Genomic DNA, 12,992 nt, shown 5'->3' on the forward strand with positions numbered 1-12,992 from the left:
GCCTGGGTTGAGAAACTTTATTGATCCAAGGGCAGCACTCTTTTCAGGGCCACATTCACACTTACACTCCTCTCCCTGTCTTCCATCCAGACAAGCAAGAAGCAGAGTTCAAGATGTGGAATAACGTGCAGGTGTGAAGAAGAGCAAATGAAGGGTGTGGCCTGAGGAGAGTTGTGGACACCGGTTAGACACCAGATAGAGAGGCTTAGGTCAAGGTAAAGAAGAGACTGAGAAGAAATATGCTAGCCATCTTCTAGTTGCAGACTTTGGTGCCTCAAATTGTTGCGGCGCCCCAGAAGTTACGTGGCCAGTGCAACCAAACCACTTTTGTTCCCCTAGATTTGCCTTTGTGTCTTCAAATATCTAAAGGGCTATCACTTGGGGAATATAGAGCAAGCTTGTTTTCTCCTGCTCTAGAGAGTAGGACCTGAATCAGTGGGTTCAAGTTACAAGAAAGGGGATTTTGACTAAGCATCAGGAAGAACTTTCTGATCCAGTAAGAGTTGTTTGACTGTGGAACAGACTCCCCTAAACGGTGGTGGACTCTCCTTCCTCAGAAGTTTCTAAGCAGAGGTTGGGTGTCCATCTGTCATGGATGCTTTAGTTGAGATTCCTGCATCACACAGGGATAGACTAGATGATTTCCCGGGTTCCTTCCAACTGTACAATTCTATGATTCTATAATAATGACAATTATCTGATATTTCAGCTCAGTTCTAATGAAAACTCTCTACACTATCCCCTAAAAACCCTATGCCATACTCAATCCCAACACATTTTTCAAAGAATATCAAATTACAATATAAGTCACAATAATTTCAAATCAGCCCTGAGTGCTCACTGGAAGGACAGATCCTGAAGCTGAGGCTCCAATACTTTGGCCACCTCATGAGAAGAGAAGACTCCCTGGAAAATACCCTGATGTTGGGAAAGATTGAGGGCACTAGGAGAAGGGGACGACAGAGGATGAGATGGTTGGAGGGAGGCAGTGGAAGACAGGAGTCCCTGGCCTGCTATGGTCCATGGGGTCACGAAGAGTCGGACACGACTTAATGACTAAAAATCAACAATTTAAACTCCAAAGTCATGCAGATAACAATCACACACAGTTATGCCAGTTGTCTGCCTGTATCAGATGGAGCTCAGTTTCTACAGAAGTAGTTTCAGGCAGTGGGAAAACTCATGAAGATGTCAGTAGCAGTGCCAATATATACTTTCCCTGGATTGGGACTTATTCATGAGGAGGGGGGAAATTAAATTTGAGATTGCATCCCCAAGATGACTAGCAAGGGATCTACAGGATATTTAATCCTACCTTTCACCTTTTATTCCAGCAGCTCTAACTGCCAGAAAACATAGACTGGAACACACAGAGTGAGGGTCAAACCCCAGTTACCCAGTTTTCTATCTACCCTCATTTTACACGTGGTGACTGAATTGCACTTCAAACATTCTTTAATTACCTTCATTGAAGTTGAAAGAAGGGGTTGCTTCTTCCTATTGAACTACATCAGTGCAGAAGAAGCAACACAACCAGCAGTCCAACACCGTTGTTCGCATTCCAATCAACCAGTACAAACTGAATCAGAAGGATGCAATGACGACAAAGTGGGATGAATCAAAGAGTTGCTTCATTCTCACAGTGTGAATTTCCTCTTCTTCAGAAAGTCTTTGAATACCTCCTTGACCTTCTCATTCCTTAGTGTATAGATAAAAGGGTTCAGTAAAGGCGTGACCGCTGCTGTAAGGACAGCAATGCCCATCTGGACATCCCGGGAGTATCCATGGCTGGGTAAAGAGTACATGAAGATTGAACAGAGATAAAAGATGGAAGCAACAGTGATGTGAGATGCACAGGTAGAAAATGTTTTTAGTCGACTTGTGGTGGAATGCATGCGCAAGATGGTGGCAATGATGTAGACATAAGAGAGAAGCGTGGCAAACAAAGAGCCCAGGAGCACCACTGAGGACACAATATTCTCCAGAGCCAGGTTGAAATGTACATCATTACAGGAAAGCTTTATCATTGGGGCATAGTCACAGAAGAAATGGTCAATGGTGTTAGAGCCACAGAAGGATAGGTCCAAAAGCAGGATGATGGGGACAAGTGTAGAGACGGAACCACAAACCCAGCAGCCCAAGACCAGATCAGTGCAGAGCCATCCATTCATGATTATGGAATAGCGAAGAGGTTTGCAGATGGCGACATAGCGATCAAAGGCCATCACGGCAATAAGGATGGCTTCACTGCCACCAAAGGAAAAGTAGAAATAGCATTGGGCCACACAGCCTGAGTAAGAGATGGCTTTGTTCAGAGAAACCATGTTCACCAGCATCTTGGGGATGATAGATGTGACGAAAAAGACCTCAATGAGTGAGAGGTTGCAGAGGAAAAAGTACATGGGGGTTTGGAGGCGCTTGTCCAAGCATACCAGTGTGATGATGGTGATATTGCCGGCTACCGTTAACAGGAAAACAAGAAGCAGCACCACAAAAAGGAACAGCTCCCATTGCCTAGGAAGTTGGAAGCCAATTAAGATGAACTCGGTCACCTGTTCCATGCTGCTGTGATTCCTCATTCCCATGACCAAAGTGGAATCGTGGGATGATGATCAAGCAGGTGAAACACACACATATACACTTTAGGGTTTGTATGATTTAAGGAAAGCTGTTTTTCATCTCTTCCAGTAATCTGGGCACTAACAGGATCCCCCTCCGTTACAGTTGCAAAAAGGCTTACACATAAAACCAGGGCACCCCAATCTTCCTAAGGAATAATAATAAAATATATATATGAAAATTTTCTCATACATTATTAGTGTTCAAATTTCCATTGAACCCTGTGCGACTCACTTCTTACTGTACTTTTTAAAAAGCACAACTAATTTTGCAACGTTTATGTACTGCTTGGTTGTATTAAATCCTCTAAACAGTTTTATTGGCTCCTAGACATCAAAAATTTGCCCATTAAATCACTCCCTGGAGAGGAGAACCTCATATGCATTTTCAGATCAAGCACTAAAACAATTAAAATGCTAACTTTTTGCTATGTAATGATTGGAATGTGTTGTATAGCATCGATAATAGTGTGCCTGTTATTTGCTTCATTAAATTTACTGGTCACTGTTTTACTAAAGTAATTCCAAGTGACTTACAATATATAAACAAAAGAACAGAGACATTAAAACCAACAACAACAAAAAAGAAAACAAAGAGAAAAGTAAACATTACACAAAAATCAAAGTTACCCATGTTGATCCATAAGTTAAATAAGAGATAAGTGTTTGTGTGTAGAGTAAATTTGTAGAGTGTTGCCTAAGTATGGTGCAGTTATCAGCTGAAAGTCTCAAAGACCAATGATGTAAATTTAGCAAGTCCATTAATCTTACCATGGCTGGTTGCCTTTCATAATCCTCTATACAATACCAGCAAGGCACACTTTATTTATAAAGGCACCTTGGGAAGATGGCAATTATACTGAGGTGGAACAGACCAGATTTCTGCTGCATGAATCAGTCTTCTCCAACCTTGTGCTATCAATGTTCTTTGGATTACAATTCCCAGCAGCCACTGCCAGATTCAAACAGTCCCATGTTCAATCCTATATCCGGGTTGAGTTGGCAATTTCTCCAGCAATTTCTCTGGCTGGAGATGGTGGAGGTTGAACCTGGGACCTTATTTGGGCAAAGCAGACGATCTATAATTCAGCTACTATATTCTCCTACTCTGAAACATGTGTGCTGGCATGATATTGGCAGGTTGCATTCAAAAGGAGAAACATCTTATAATACGTACTATTTCATCAATTATTTTCCAGAGGGAGGAGTTATTTTCCAACAGTTCAATTAGAGCGGGGCGCACCTTTAGCAACAGTAAGCGCTTCTCTTCTTACTGTTTGTGGAATGCTCTCCCCAGAGAGGCTCGCCTGGTGCCTTCCTTTTATATATTTAGGTGCCAGGAAAAAAACAACATTCATCCTCTCTGTACCTTTGGCTAATTAAATAATCTATGGCCTTTGAAACTGTGTAAGTGGTATGTGGTTTGGTTTTCCCAGTAGTGATGTATGGAAGTGAGAGCTGGACCATAAAGAATGCTGATCGCCGAAGAATTGATGCTTTTGAATTATGGTGCTGGAGGAGACTCTTGAGAGTCCCATGGACTGCAAGAAGATCAAACCTATCCATTCTTAAGGAAATCAGCCCTGAGTGCTCACTGGAAGGACAGATCGTGAAGCTGAGGCTCCAATACTTTGGCCACCTCATGAGAAGAGAAGAATCCTTGGAAAAGACCTTGATGTTGGGAAAGATGGAGGGCACTAGGAGAAGGGGACGACAGAGGATGAGATGGTTGGACAGTGTTCTCGAAGCTACGAACATGAGTTTGACCAAACTGCGGGAGGCAGTGGAAGACAGGAGTGCCTGGCGTGCTATGGTCCATGGGGTCACGAAGAGTCGGACACGACTAAACGACTAAACAACAACATGTGGTTTGGGGACGGGTTTCATTTGTAATTATGTTATGCATTGTTGTGTTTTTATACAGGTGACTCCCCACTTATCTTGGGGTTACGTTCCAGGGGCCCCCACGCTTAAGTGAAATCACATAAAGTGGGGAGCGCCCTTTAAACACCCTTTAAACTCCCTCTCTGCCACTCTCTCTTCAATCCATACCAAAAATACTGTGTCCAAAAATATCCACAACTACAATTGAAGCTCTGGGGTTGGCAGGAGGCTGGAGGACGTGTGGGAAAATGGCTGCTGCTGCTGCTGCACTGCCCCACACATCATCTGTTAGGCAGGGAGGCTGAGCAGCCTAAACAAAGCCCCACTGCACTTCTGGTCTCTATGGGGCTTCCTCTTTGGGCTCCGGGGAGGGTCTCCCCATGAGCCACGAGGACTCTCCAGCTCTCTCCCACCTTTTCCAGGTTTGAATTGAATTATTTGATTATTTCCCAGCACTGTGTGTATACGCAGTTGATTATTAATTGATCATGTGTATCTGGAGGGGATGCCTGTACTGCAAACTGCCCTGTGATCTTCAGAGGAAGGGCGTTATAATAAATAAATAATAAATAAATAATAATGATGACAATACATTAGCGTATCTTCTTCTTTCTCTCCTCCACCCCAAGGTTGCAAGTGGGGTTGGGCACAGCAGCAGGAAGTGTATTGGAATTCTGGCCAGGAGTTTTCATCCTTCCCAGGACCCCAAACTTAGTGACATTAGAGGGAAGGCGGGGGAACATTCCAGCTCCACCCTGTGGGACAACAATTGGCTGTTGGGTGGGACAGCTCACTTGGCAATCACGTGGCATCATTATGAAGTCGCAGGATTGGTAGTTCTGCCAACCTGCCGAAGTCCCCAGCATGGGACAACTTCAAGGAACATCATGGGGAGGAAGAAGTGGTTTCACTGAATGGGGACTACCTCATCTTCCTTGAGCATTTGTGTGCCTACAGGTGATCAGCTGCTGGGCACTGGGAAGGAAACCTTCCTTCAGCAAAGGAATAATCAGGAGCCTGCTTTAATCTCATAATAGTTCCTTTGAAACTGCACCCTTGTCTGCCCCATAACTGATGCAAATATCACATCATGTGTATGGTGGATGGGTGCAGTTTACCCCAAAATGGTTTGAAGATCCCAATGGAGGTGCCTGGAACACCACATTTGGCCATATGCCAGAGATTCCCCATCCATGTTCTAAATGAGAAAGGTTACTATTCCCCTACACGCACCCTAACAGTATGGAAAATACCTGGAGAAAAAGTTTCCTCAGTGCTCTCCTTTTTCTGGGCATGTGTGAGAGAGAAAAGGTGCATTGTTTTTGTTTTTGTTTATAATGTGGGTTCTCCTTCATGGAGAGCACGTGTTGAGGTGGGGGCCTAACAAACTACCCCTGAGTTGCTGGGTTGGGGGCTATGAGTTGGCCACCGTTCTGATGGGACCCAGGCTGTTGTTGGGGAGAAAAGCATGTTTCAATTTCTGTGGGACAGCCAGGGGTATAAAAGGCAAGCATGTGATTTGTTCCTCCTCTTGGCTGCGTTCTTCGGATCACCCGCCCTCCTTCCCTATGTTTAGGCCTTTGTGTTGACCTTGCTGTGCCTATCATGGGGTTGTCTGCTTGGCAGGGGCCTGGTAGGAATTTTGCCATTTGGCTGATTGGCTGGTGCCATCTGGTTTTGCCTATTGCATAGCAAATTGTCACAACTTGTAAGGTTGGCAGTTAGGCATTGGTTATTTTGGTTGTATGAGGGGTCTTGTTGACTGTGTTGGCCCCTCAATTTAATGCCTGTGTGTTGGGGAAATTCCGGTCAGGAATACAGGGGCTCGATGCAGTGTCCGTAACCCCCGGTTGGGGGCCAGGGCCGCGTGAGAGCCCCTGGGAGCCTGAGGGGAGGGCCAACGCAGCCGGCTCCCTGTCTCTCCCTGTAGGGTTTCCCCTTGTTGACAAGGCTACCGGTAGTTTAGTTCTGTCCTTAGGGGACAGTTGGAGAACCAATTCCTACGCAACCACTCACATATTTTGTATTTTAATAAAGTTCTGGCCAAATTCATGCCAAAAACCCAGAACAAAAATTCTGTCTGTGGTGTGAATTCTTTTGAGGGGTGGTTTTGGGGACCTCCGCACGCAATCTTCTGGTCATGTGACCCACTTTTGTATTTCTGTTCCTTTAACCTACCTCACAGAGTTGTTGTGAGGGTGGAATGGGTAGTGGCGAGAACCATGCAAAGAACCTTGTGCTCCTTGGAGGTAAGGTGGGATTTAACCCATCCAGTGCTTTTTTCCCTGGGGTTACGCATATCCCTATACATTTTGTGAATCTACGTTTGGCCTCGTTGAGGAGCATTATTTCAATATGAGTAGGAAAATGAGAGTACCCCTAAACATTTTTTTAATTATTTTTTAAAAAAGTACTGACAACATCACCCTACAAGCTTCCCTCATTCCCCAGGCAATTTGTGGAAGAATAAATCAAACCAATTACGGTTCAACAAAGGAAGAGCAGGATGGATCAACAAGTTGCTTCATTCTCAGGGCATGATTTGTCTCTTCTTCAGACAGTCTTGGAAGGCCTCCTTGACCTTCTCATTCCTTAGACTATAAATAAAAGAGTTCAGTAAAGGAGTAACAACACCAGTAAGGACAGCAAGGCCCATCTGGACATCTTGGGAGTATCCCTGGCTGGGTAAAGAATACATGAAGATTGAACTGAGATAATAGATGGAGGCAACAGAGATGTGAGATGCACAGGTGGAAAATGTCTTTAGTCGACCTTTGGTGGAGTGCATGCGGAAGATGGTGGCGATGATGTAGATGTAAGAGAGAAGAGTGGCAAACAAAGAACTGAGGAGCATAACTGAGCACAATACATTCTCTATAGCCAGGAGGGGCTGCACATCACTACAAGAAAGCTTTACAACTGGGGAATAGTCACAGAAGAAATGGTCTATAATATTAGAGTCACAGTAGGATAGGCGGCAGAGTAAAATGATTGGGACAACAGGAGCAAGGAAGCCACCGATCCAGCACCCCAGGACCAAATCAATGCAGACCCATCCATTCATGATGGTGGCATAGCGCAGTGGCTTGCAGATGGTGACATATCGATCAAAGGCCATCACAACAAGGATGGTTTCACTGGCGCCAAAGGAGAAGTAGAAATAGCATTGGGCCACACAGGCCAAGAAAGAGATGGCTTTGTTCAGAGAAACCATGTCCACCAGCATCTTGGGGATAATAGACGTGACAAAGAAGAATATTCTGTAATATTCCCGGCATAGCCATGGTGCAGTTATCTTTCATGTAGAGTTCTAAATCCTATAATCTTACCACAGCTGGTTGTCTTGCCTTCATTCTGTTGGCATAATATCAGTTAAGCAAGCTTTATTAAAAGGTGCCTTGGGAGAATGGTCACAATGCTTGAATCAGCCTTCTACAATCTGTGCTCTTTTTATGTTTGGATTACAATTCCCAGTAGGTCCTGCCCAGTTCAAACCATCCAAACATCAACCATCACAGACCCTCCAAGTGACCCTATTTTCCAGGGACATCCCTGATTTGGAGAAGCCATCCTGGTTTCTGATTTGATCACAGAATGTTCCACTTTTCCTTAGGATGTCCCTATTTTCATTGAAGAAATGTTGGAGGGTATGGAGTTATCCGACCCTAGGCCATTTTAAAGCAATCTGGTACAGTGCCAAAAACCTGGTACACACACACACACTTCAAGTTGGGAAAGGGGACAACATAAAAGAAGGAGTAATTCTGAACTGGTACAGCTCCGTCATATGTCCAAAGTTAGGACTGCACAAGCTGAGGCACTCAATACAGACTAGCTCAGGGTCGTAAACTAAGGCCCGGGGGCCGGATGCGGCCCAATCACCTTCTAAATCCGGCCCACGGACAGTCTGGGAATCAGCATGTTTTTACATGAGTAGAATGTGTACTTTTATTTAAAATGCATCTCTGGGTTATTTGTGGGGCATAGGAATTCATTCATATTTTTTTCCCCAAAAATATAGTCCGCCCCCCCCCCCCACAAGGTCTGAGGGACAGTGGACCGGCCCCCTGCTGAAAAAGTTTGCTGCCCCCTGGGCTAGCTGCTCTAAAAATTTTTTTCTAGCAGAAGGTTCAGGTTGAATTCAGCCTCAACAGATTTTGGTTGTGGAGCTGGTTTTCCACATTAAGATTTGCCTTCAAAACATGACATACTTGTTGTGTGTCCCAGGAAAAAATGGGGCATCCCTTTTTTTCTCTGTGTGATATCACAACACCCATTTTGCGTGCTGTGAACACTCGACATCTTGCCCAGAAAAAGCACTTTTCTCAAGGTAGAGTGATGTGTGGGTCACATGACTCACCTTGGAGTGCATCCCAGAAGACACACATGCTGGTATTAGATCTCCAAAATTTGGAGGGTATGACACCAGAGTGGTTATCTTACTTCCTCCCAGTGCCTTTTCCCCGTCCAAAGCTGATTTTTCACACAGTAGCTATCACTGGCAGATTTCATGAGAAAACTGTTAGAGGAGGAAAGGCTCATCAAGTTTGTTTACCATTGACCCAATGAAGCAGATTGCAACAAGCCACCATATCTAGCAACACATCAGTCATTTTTACTATTCTTTCACTGGGATACCTGATAGGAGCCTCCTATGGGAACTTCTGGATGTGAATTTAGGGCTGTAGCCAACTAAGTTCTAACCACTGAAATTAATTGGCCTCAATCGGCAGCTATATTAATTTCAATGGGTCTACTTTGAGTAGGACTAACTTTGAAGACAGCTCTTAGTATTGCAAAAGGAGTTGTTCAGGTATTGCAAGTGTGTGTGTAGTTTATTTGAATTCCCCCTGAAAGGGTAAATCTAGATTAAATGGGGGTGGGGGGATTCTGATGCCAACAATGTTGTGAAGATGCTGGCAAAAAATGTGTATGCATTAGAAGCACACAGCAGCCTGTTTTTATGTGATTTGTTTCTCTCACAGATTGGACTTTTCGCAATAGTGTATTCCAGCCAGAAGGCCCAGTTTTCACATGAACAGAGGTCGCATGAAGGTTGCTAGTCAAACCTTTGCAGAGCTACAATTCCCAGCACCCTTAGTAAACTACAGTTCCCAGAAATATTTCAGGAAAGCCAATACTTTTAAAGTGGTATAAGAGTGCATTAAATGTATGGTATAGGTGTGACCAGGGACTTTGTAACCACCCTTCTAGGATGTATAAACTGGGGCAAAGGCTTCCTGCCTCAGAGGGTTGTTGTGCTGACAAAAGTGCATAGGTAGAGCTATACAAATGAGATGGCTGGCTGATGACTAGATACCTTTATGATTCTATGATCTTCGGACTATGAAATAAAGATCTGGTAATAATTCAGAGGTTTTCCAAACCAATGAAGGTTTTTTTTAAAAAGGAGGAATCTATTTATTTGGGCTTCTGAAACTCCATAAGAAGTATCATAGATCTATTTTGATCAGTTCATAACTCCCCTTCCTTCCATCGTTTCAAACTGCATGAGTTTCTCTGCATTTTATTAAATACATGCTTGCAGGCAAAAACATTTTTCAAGGCATCTTGGACCTGCCTGTTCCTCAGGCTGTACACAAAGGGGGTCATAAGAGGACAAACCACATTGTTAAGAACGGCCACAACCTTGTTGAAGTTTTGCCCACCATCCCGCTCAGGTATGATGTACATAGAGATGCAGCTTCCATAGGTGACAGTGACAACGGTGATGTGGGCAGCACAGGTGGAAAAGGCCTTCTGCCTCCCTGCAGCAGTTGGGATGTGGAGAACAGTTGAGATTATATTCACATAGGACACAACAGTGATAGCTAAAGTCCCCAGTAGCGTAAACACCGAAAGAATAAAGCCGGAGAGCTCTAGGAAATGTGTGTCACCACAGAGAAGACGGAGTAATGGTTTGCTGTCGCAGAAGAAATGGTCAATGATGTTTGAGCCACAAACAGGAAATTGAATGAACAGAACAGTTTGGGCCAAAATCACAGCAAACGACCCAATCCAAGAGAACAGCACCAAAAGTGTGCAGAGCGTCTCGTTCATGATGGTGGTGTACCTTAGGGGGTTGCAGATGGCCACATATCGGTCAAAGGACATCACAGTCAGCAGGAAGAAATCTGTGGTGCCCAGAAAGAAATAGAAAAACAATTGGCTTAAACATCCAGCATACGAGATTGTTTTCCTGCCAGATGCAAGGTTGAACAACGCCTTTGGGACGGCAGCAGTGGTGTATCCAATTTCCAAGACGGCGTAATTCCGGAGGAAGAAATACATGGGTGTCCTGAGGTGGGAATCCATGAGAGTGATGGTAATAATGATCATGTTTCCCATTACAGCCATCAGGTACATGATTAAGAAAAGGACAAAGAAAAATATCTCTAGTTTGCCATTCTCAGTGAATCCCAGCAGTAAAAACTCATTGATCTTTGTTTGGTTCTCCATAAGGTCTTGATGTTCACAAGTTATTTGCTGGGAAAAGATGAGTATAGATAAGTAGCATCATTATCATCATCATTATTATGAAGTTAAGCCAAGCCTGCCTGGATCAGACCAGGGAAGCCTCCTGTTTCATACATTTACCCAGAATCGGAGTCATAGAATCATAGAGTTGAAAGGGACCACAAAGGTCATCTAGTCAAAACACCTGCAATGCAAGAATCCTTTTGCCCATTGTGGGGTTGAACCCAAGACCCTAAGATTAAGAGTCTCATTCTCTTCCAACTGAGCTATCCAGTCAGTGGAAATTCACACAACTGGATTCAATTGACCATACCTGCAAAGAGAGCGGTAAATGTCCATTTACAAGTGCCATTTTTATCCAAAGCACACATGCAAAGAGTAAAGGCTTTGCAAACATTGAACAATCAGCTGATCAGTTGCAAAGCCCTTCTCTGGCAACATATCTGCAAAGAAATTAATTGAGACTGCCAATAACTATTGGTAATTTGGCGTTCACACTATTGGTTAGTACTTCCACGTAATGAAGAACTAATAACAATGTTTGTGAGATAGTGTGTGAGGAAGGCAGCTACTGAATTTGCACATCACCAGGGCAGGTCTTAACTTAGGTTGAGTGAGGCAGTTACCTTATGGAACAGAAGGTGAACGGTTCAGTGCAATGTTGGAGGACAGAGTTGTGGGTACCACATCCCCTGCCATATATTCCTTCAGCTAAAGCATGGTAGACGACTTCACTGTGTCACCAGTGTTGATGTAAGAGTCAGCTGCCCTTTGCCTCAGGCTCCGTAATACCTCATCTCACCATGTCCATTGTACTGTGACTGCCTCTGCCCTGAAAGAGAGTCTGACTTCACTGTGACAATGGTTGTATTACCAAAATCAGAAGCTGAGCCAATGGGATTGTGGCAGAAAATAGGCACAACAGCTTTGCTAACCATCATGGAGCTCAGGCCAGAAAATTACCATGTTCGGCATATGTGGCTTGAAGTCAGAGTACATAAAAGCCTTTATGCCCAAAATGATTGTGAGAGAGTTCTAAGATTTCAAAAAGTGTGTAATTGGAGTTGAGCCACGGTGCCTGAAGGACCACAGGTGGAAGGGAGGGAATACTACGAATATAATAGCAAAAGTGGTCAAATTCTCCTATAATATTTGTAAGAATGCACACATTGGTGACAATAAGACGTCAAAGTTCATTATATTACGAAAAATGGCTTTGAAAAAACGTGTAGATTAGGAAAAAATGCCTACCAAAATGTGCATTTTAGGAGAACTTTTTTTCACGAAGACTTAAATAAATAAATAAACATAAGTAAAAACAATGTGATTTACCTAAATTTTGTATTAGTTAACTATTTAATCATATAGCACGGCACTGATTCAACCCTAGATATATCTCAAAAAAAGGAAAAAAAATGACATATTTGCCTCATTATAAAAATAAGAAAACTCACCTTTATAAAGCAAAGCAGTATAATATGCTATAATATGTCTCACCTAGGTAAGATGCAGCTTTCAGCACCAGATCTATAATATAGATTTCCTGTGTCACTTAAATCTTATCATGGCTGGGTGTCTTTAATCATACTCTCTATAGAATACTAGTGAGGGAAGCTTTATTTAAAGGTACCTTGGGAGGAGGATGTTCACTGTTAAGTGGAACAAAGCTGCTTTAAATTGCATAGATTAGCCTTCTCCAACCCTTGCTCCCCACATGTTTGGACTACAGCTCCCAGCAGCCACTGCCAGATCCAAAGGGTCCCAAATTCAATCTCCAGGTTAGGAGCTGATGATTATTCCGCTCTTTCCCAGGTCTATCTGAAGTTGGTAGCAATTGAACCCAGGACTTTCTGCGTGCAAATCAGACACTCTACCACTCAGCCCTCCCCATCCCCCACAATGGAATGTGTTGCACCCATAACAGAGGACAGGAGGCACCTGGCCAAGTGCTGGAAGTCCCCAATTGTTTTATATATATATATATATATATATATATATATATATATATATATA

The 12,992-nt window shown here is 43.5% G+C and overlaps 3 protein-coding genes across 3 annotated transcripts; all 3 read right to left on the bottom strand.

Annotated features, from left to right (window-relative positions):
* Window positions 1–1,637: 1,637 nt before the first annotated feature.
* LOC118095707 (olfactory receptor 6C75-like) lies at window positions 1,638–2,585 on the bottom strand. Its single transcript, XM_035136938.1, has one exon. The coding sequence runs from the start codon at window positions 2,583–2,585 to the stop codon at window positions 1,638–1,640; it is 948 nt and encodes a 315-aa protein (XP_034992829.1).
* Window positions 2,586–7,032: 4,447 nt separating this feature from the next.
* On the bottom strand, window positions 7,033–8,289 carry LOC118095706 (olfactory receptor 6M1-like). Its single transcript, XM_060281349.1, has 2 exons — window positions 8,279–8,289; window positions 7,033–7,762 (listed from the first exon to the last, which is right to left on the bottom strand). The coding sequence occupies exons 1-2, from the start codon at window positions 8,287–8,289 to the stop codon at window positions 7,033–7,035; spliced, it is 741 nt and encodes a 246-aa protein (XP_060137332.1).
* A 1,688-nt stretch (window positions 8,290–9,977) lies between these two features.
* Window positions 9,978–10,961, bottom strand: LOC118095705 (olfactory receptor 6C1-like). Its single transcript, XM_035136937.2, has one exon. It carries the CDS (start codon window positions 10,959–10,961, stop codon window positions 9,978–9,980), a length of 984 nt encoding a protein of 327 aa, XP_034992828.1.
* Between the last annotated feature and the right edge of the window lie 2,031 nt (window positions 10,962–12,992).

The sequence above is a fragment of the Zootoca vivipara genome, chromosome 13 (assembly GCF_963506605.1).
Source record: "Zootoca vivipara chromosome 13, rZooViv1.1, whole genome shotgun sequence".
In the NCBI taxonomy this organism is placed as follows: Eukaryota; Metazoa; Chordata; class Lepidosauria; order Squamata; family Lacertidae; genus Zootoca; species Zootoca vivipara.

What these genes read in the sequence shown, in the direction of transcription:
- LOC118095707 (XM_035136938.1), bottom strand. Translation starts at nt 2,585, where the DNA reads ATGGGAATGAGGAATCACAGCAGCATGGAACAGGTGACCGAGTTCATC.
- LOC118095705 (XM_035136937.2), bottom strand. Translation starts at nt 10,961, where the DNA reads ATGGAGAACCAAACAAAGATCAATGAGTTTTTACTGCTGGGATTCACT.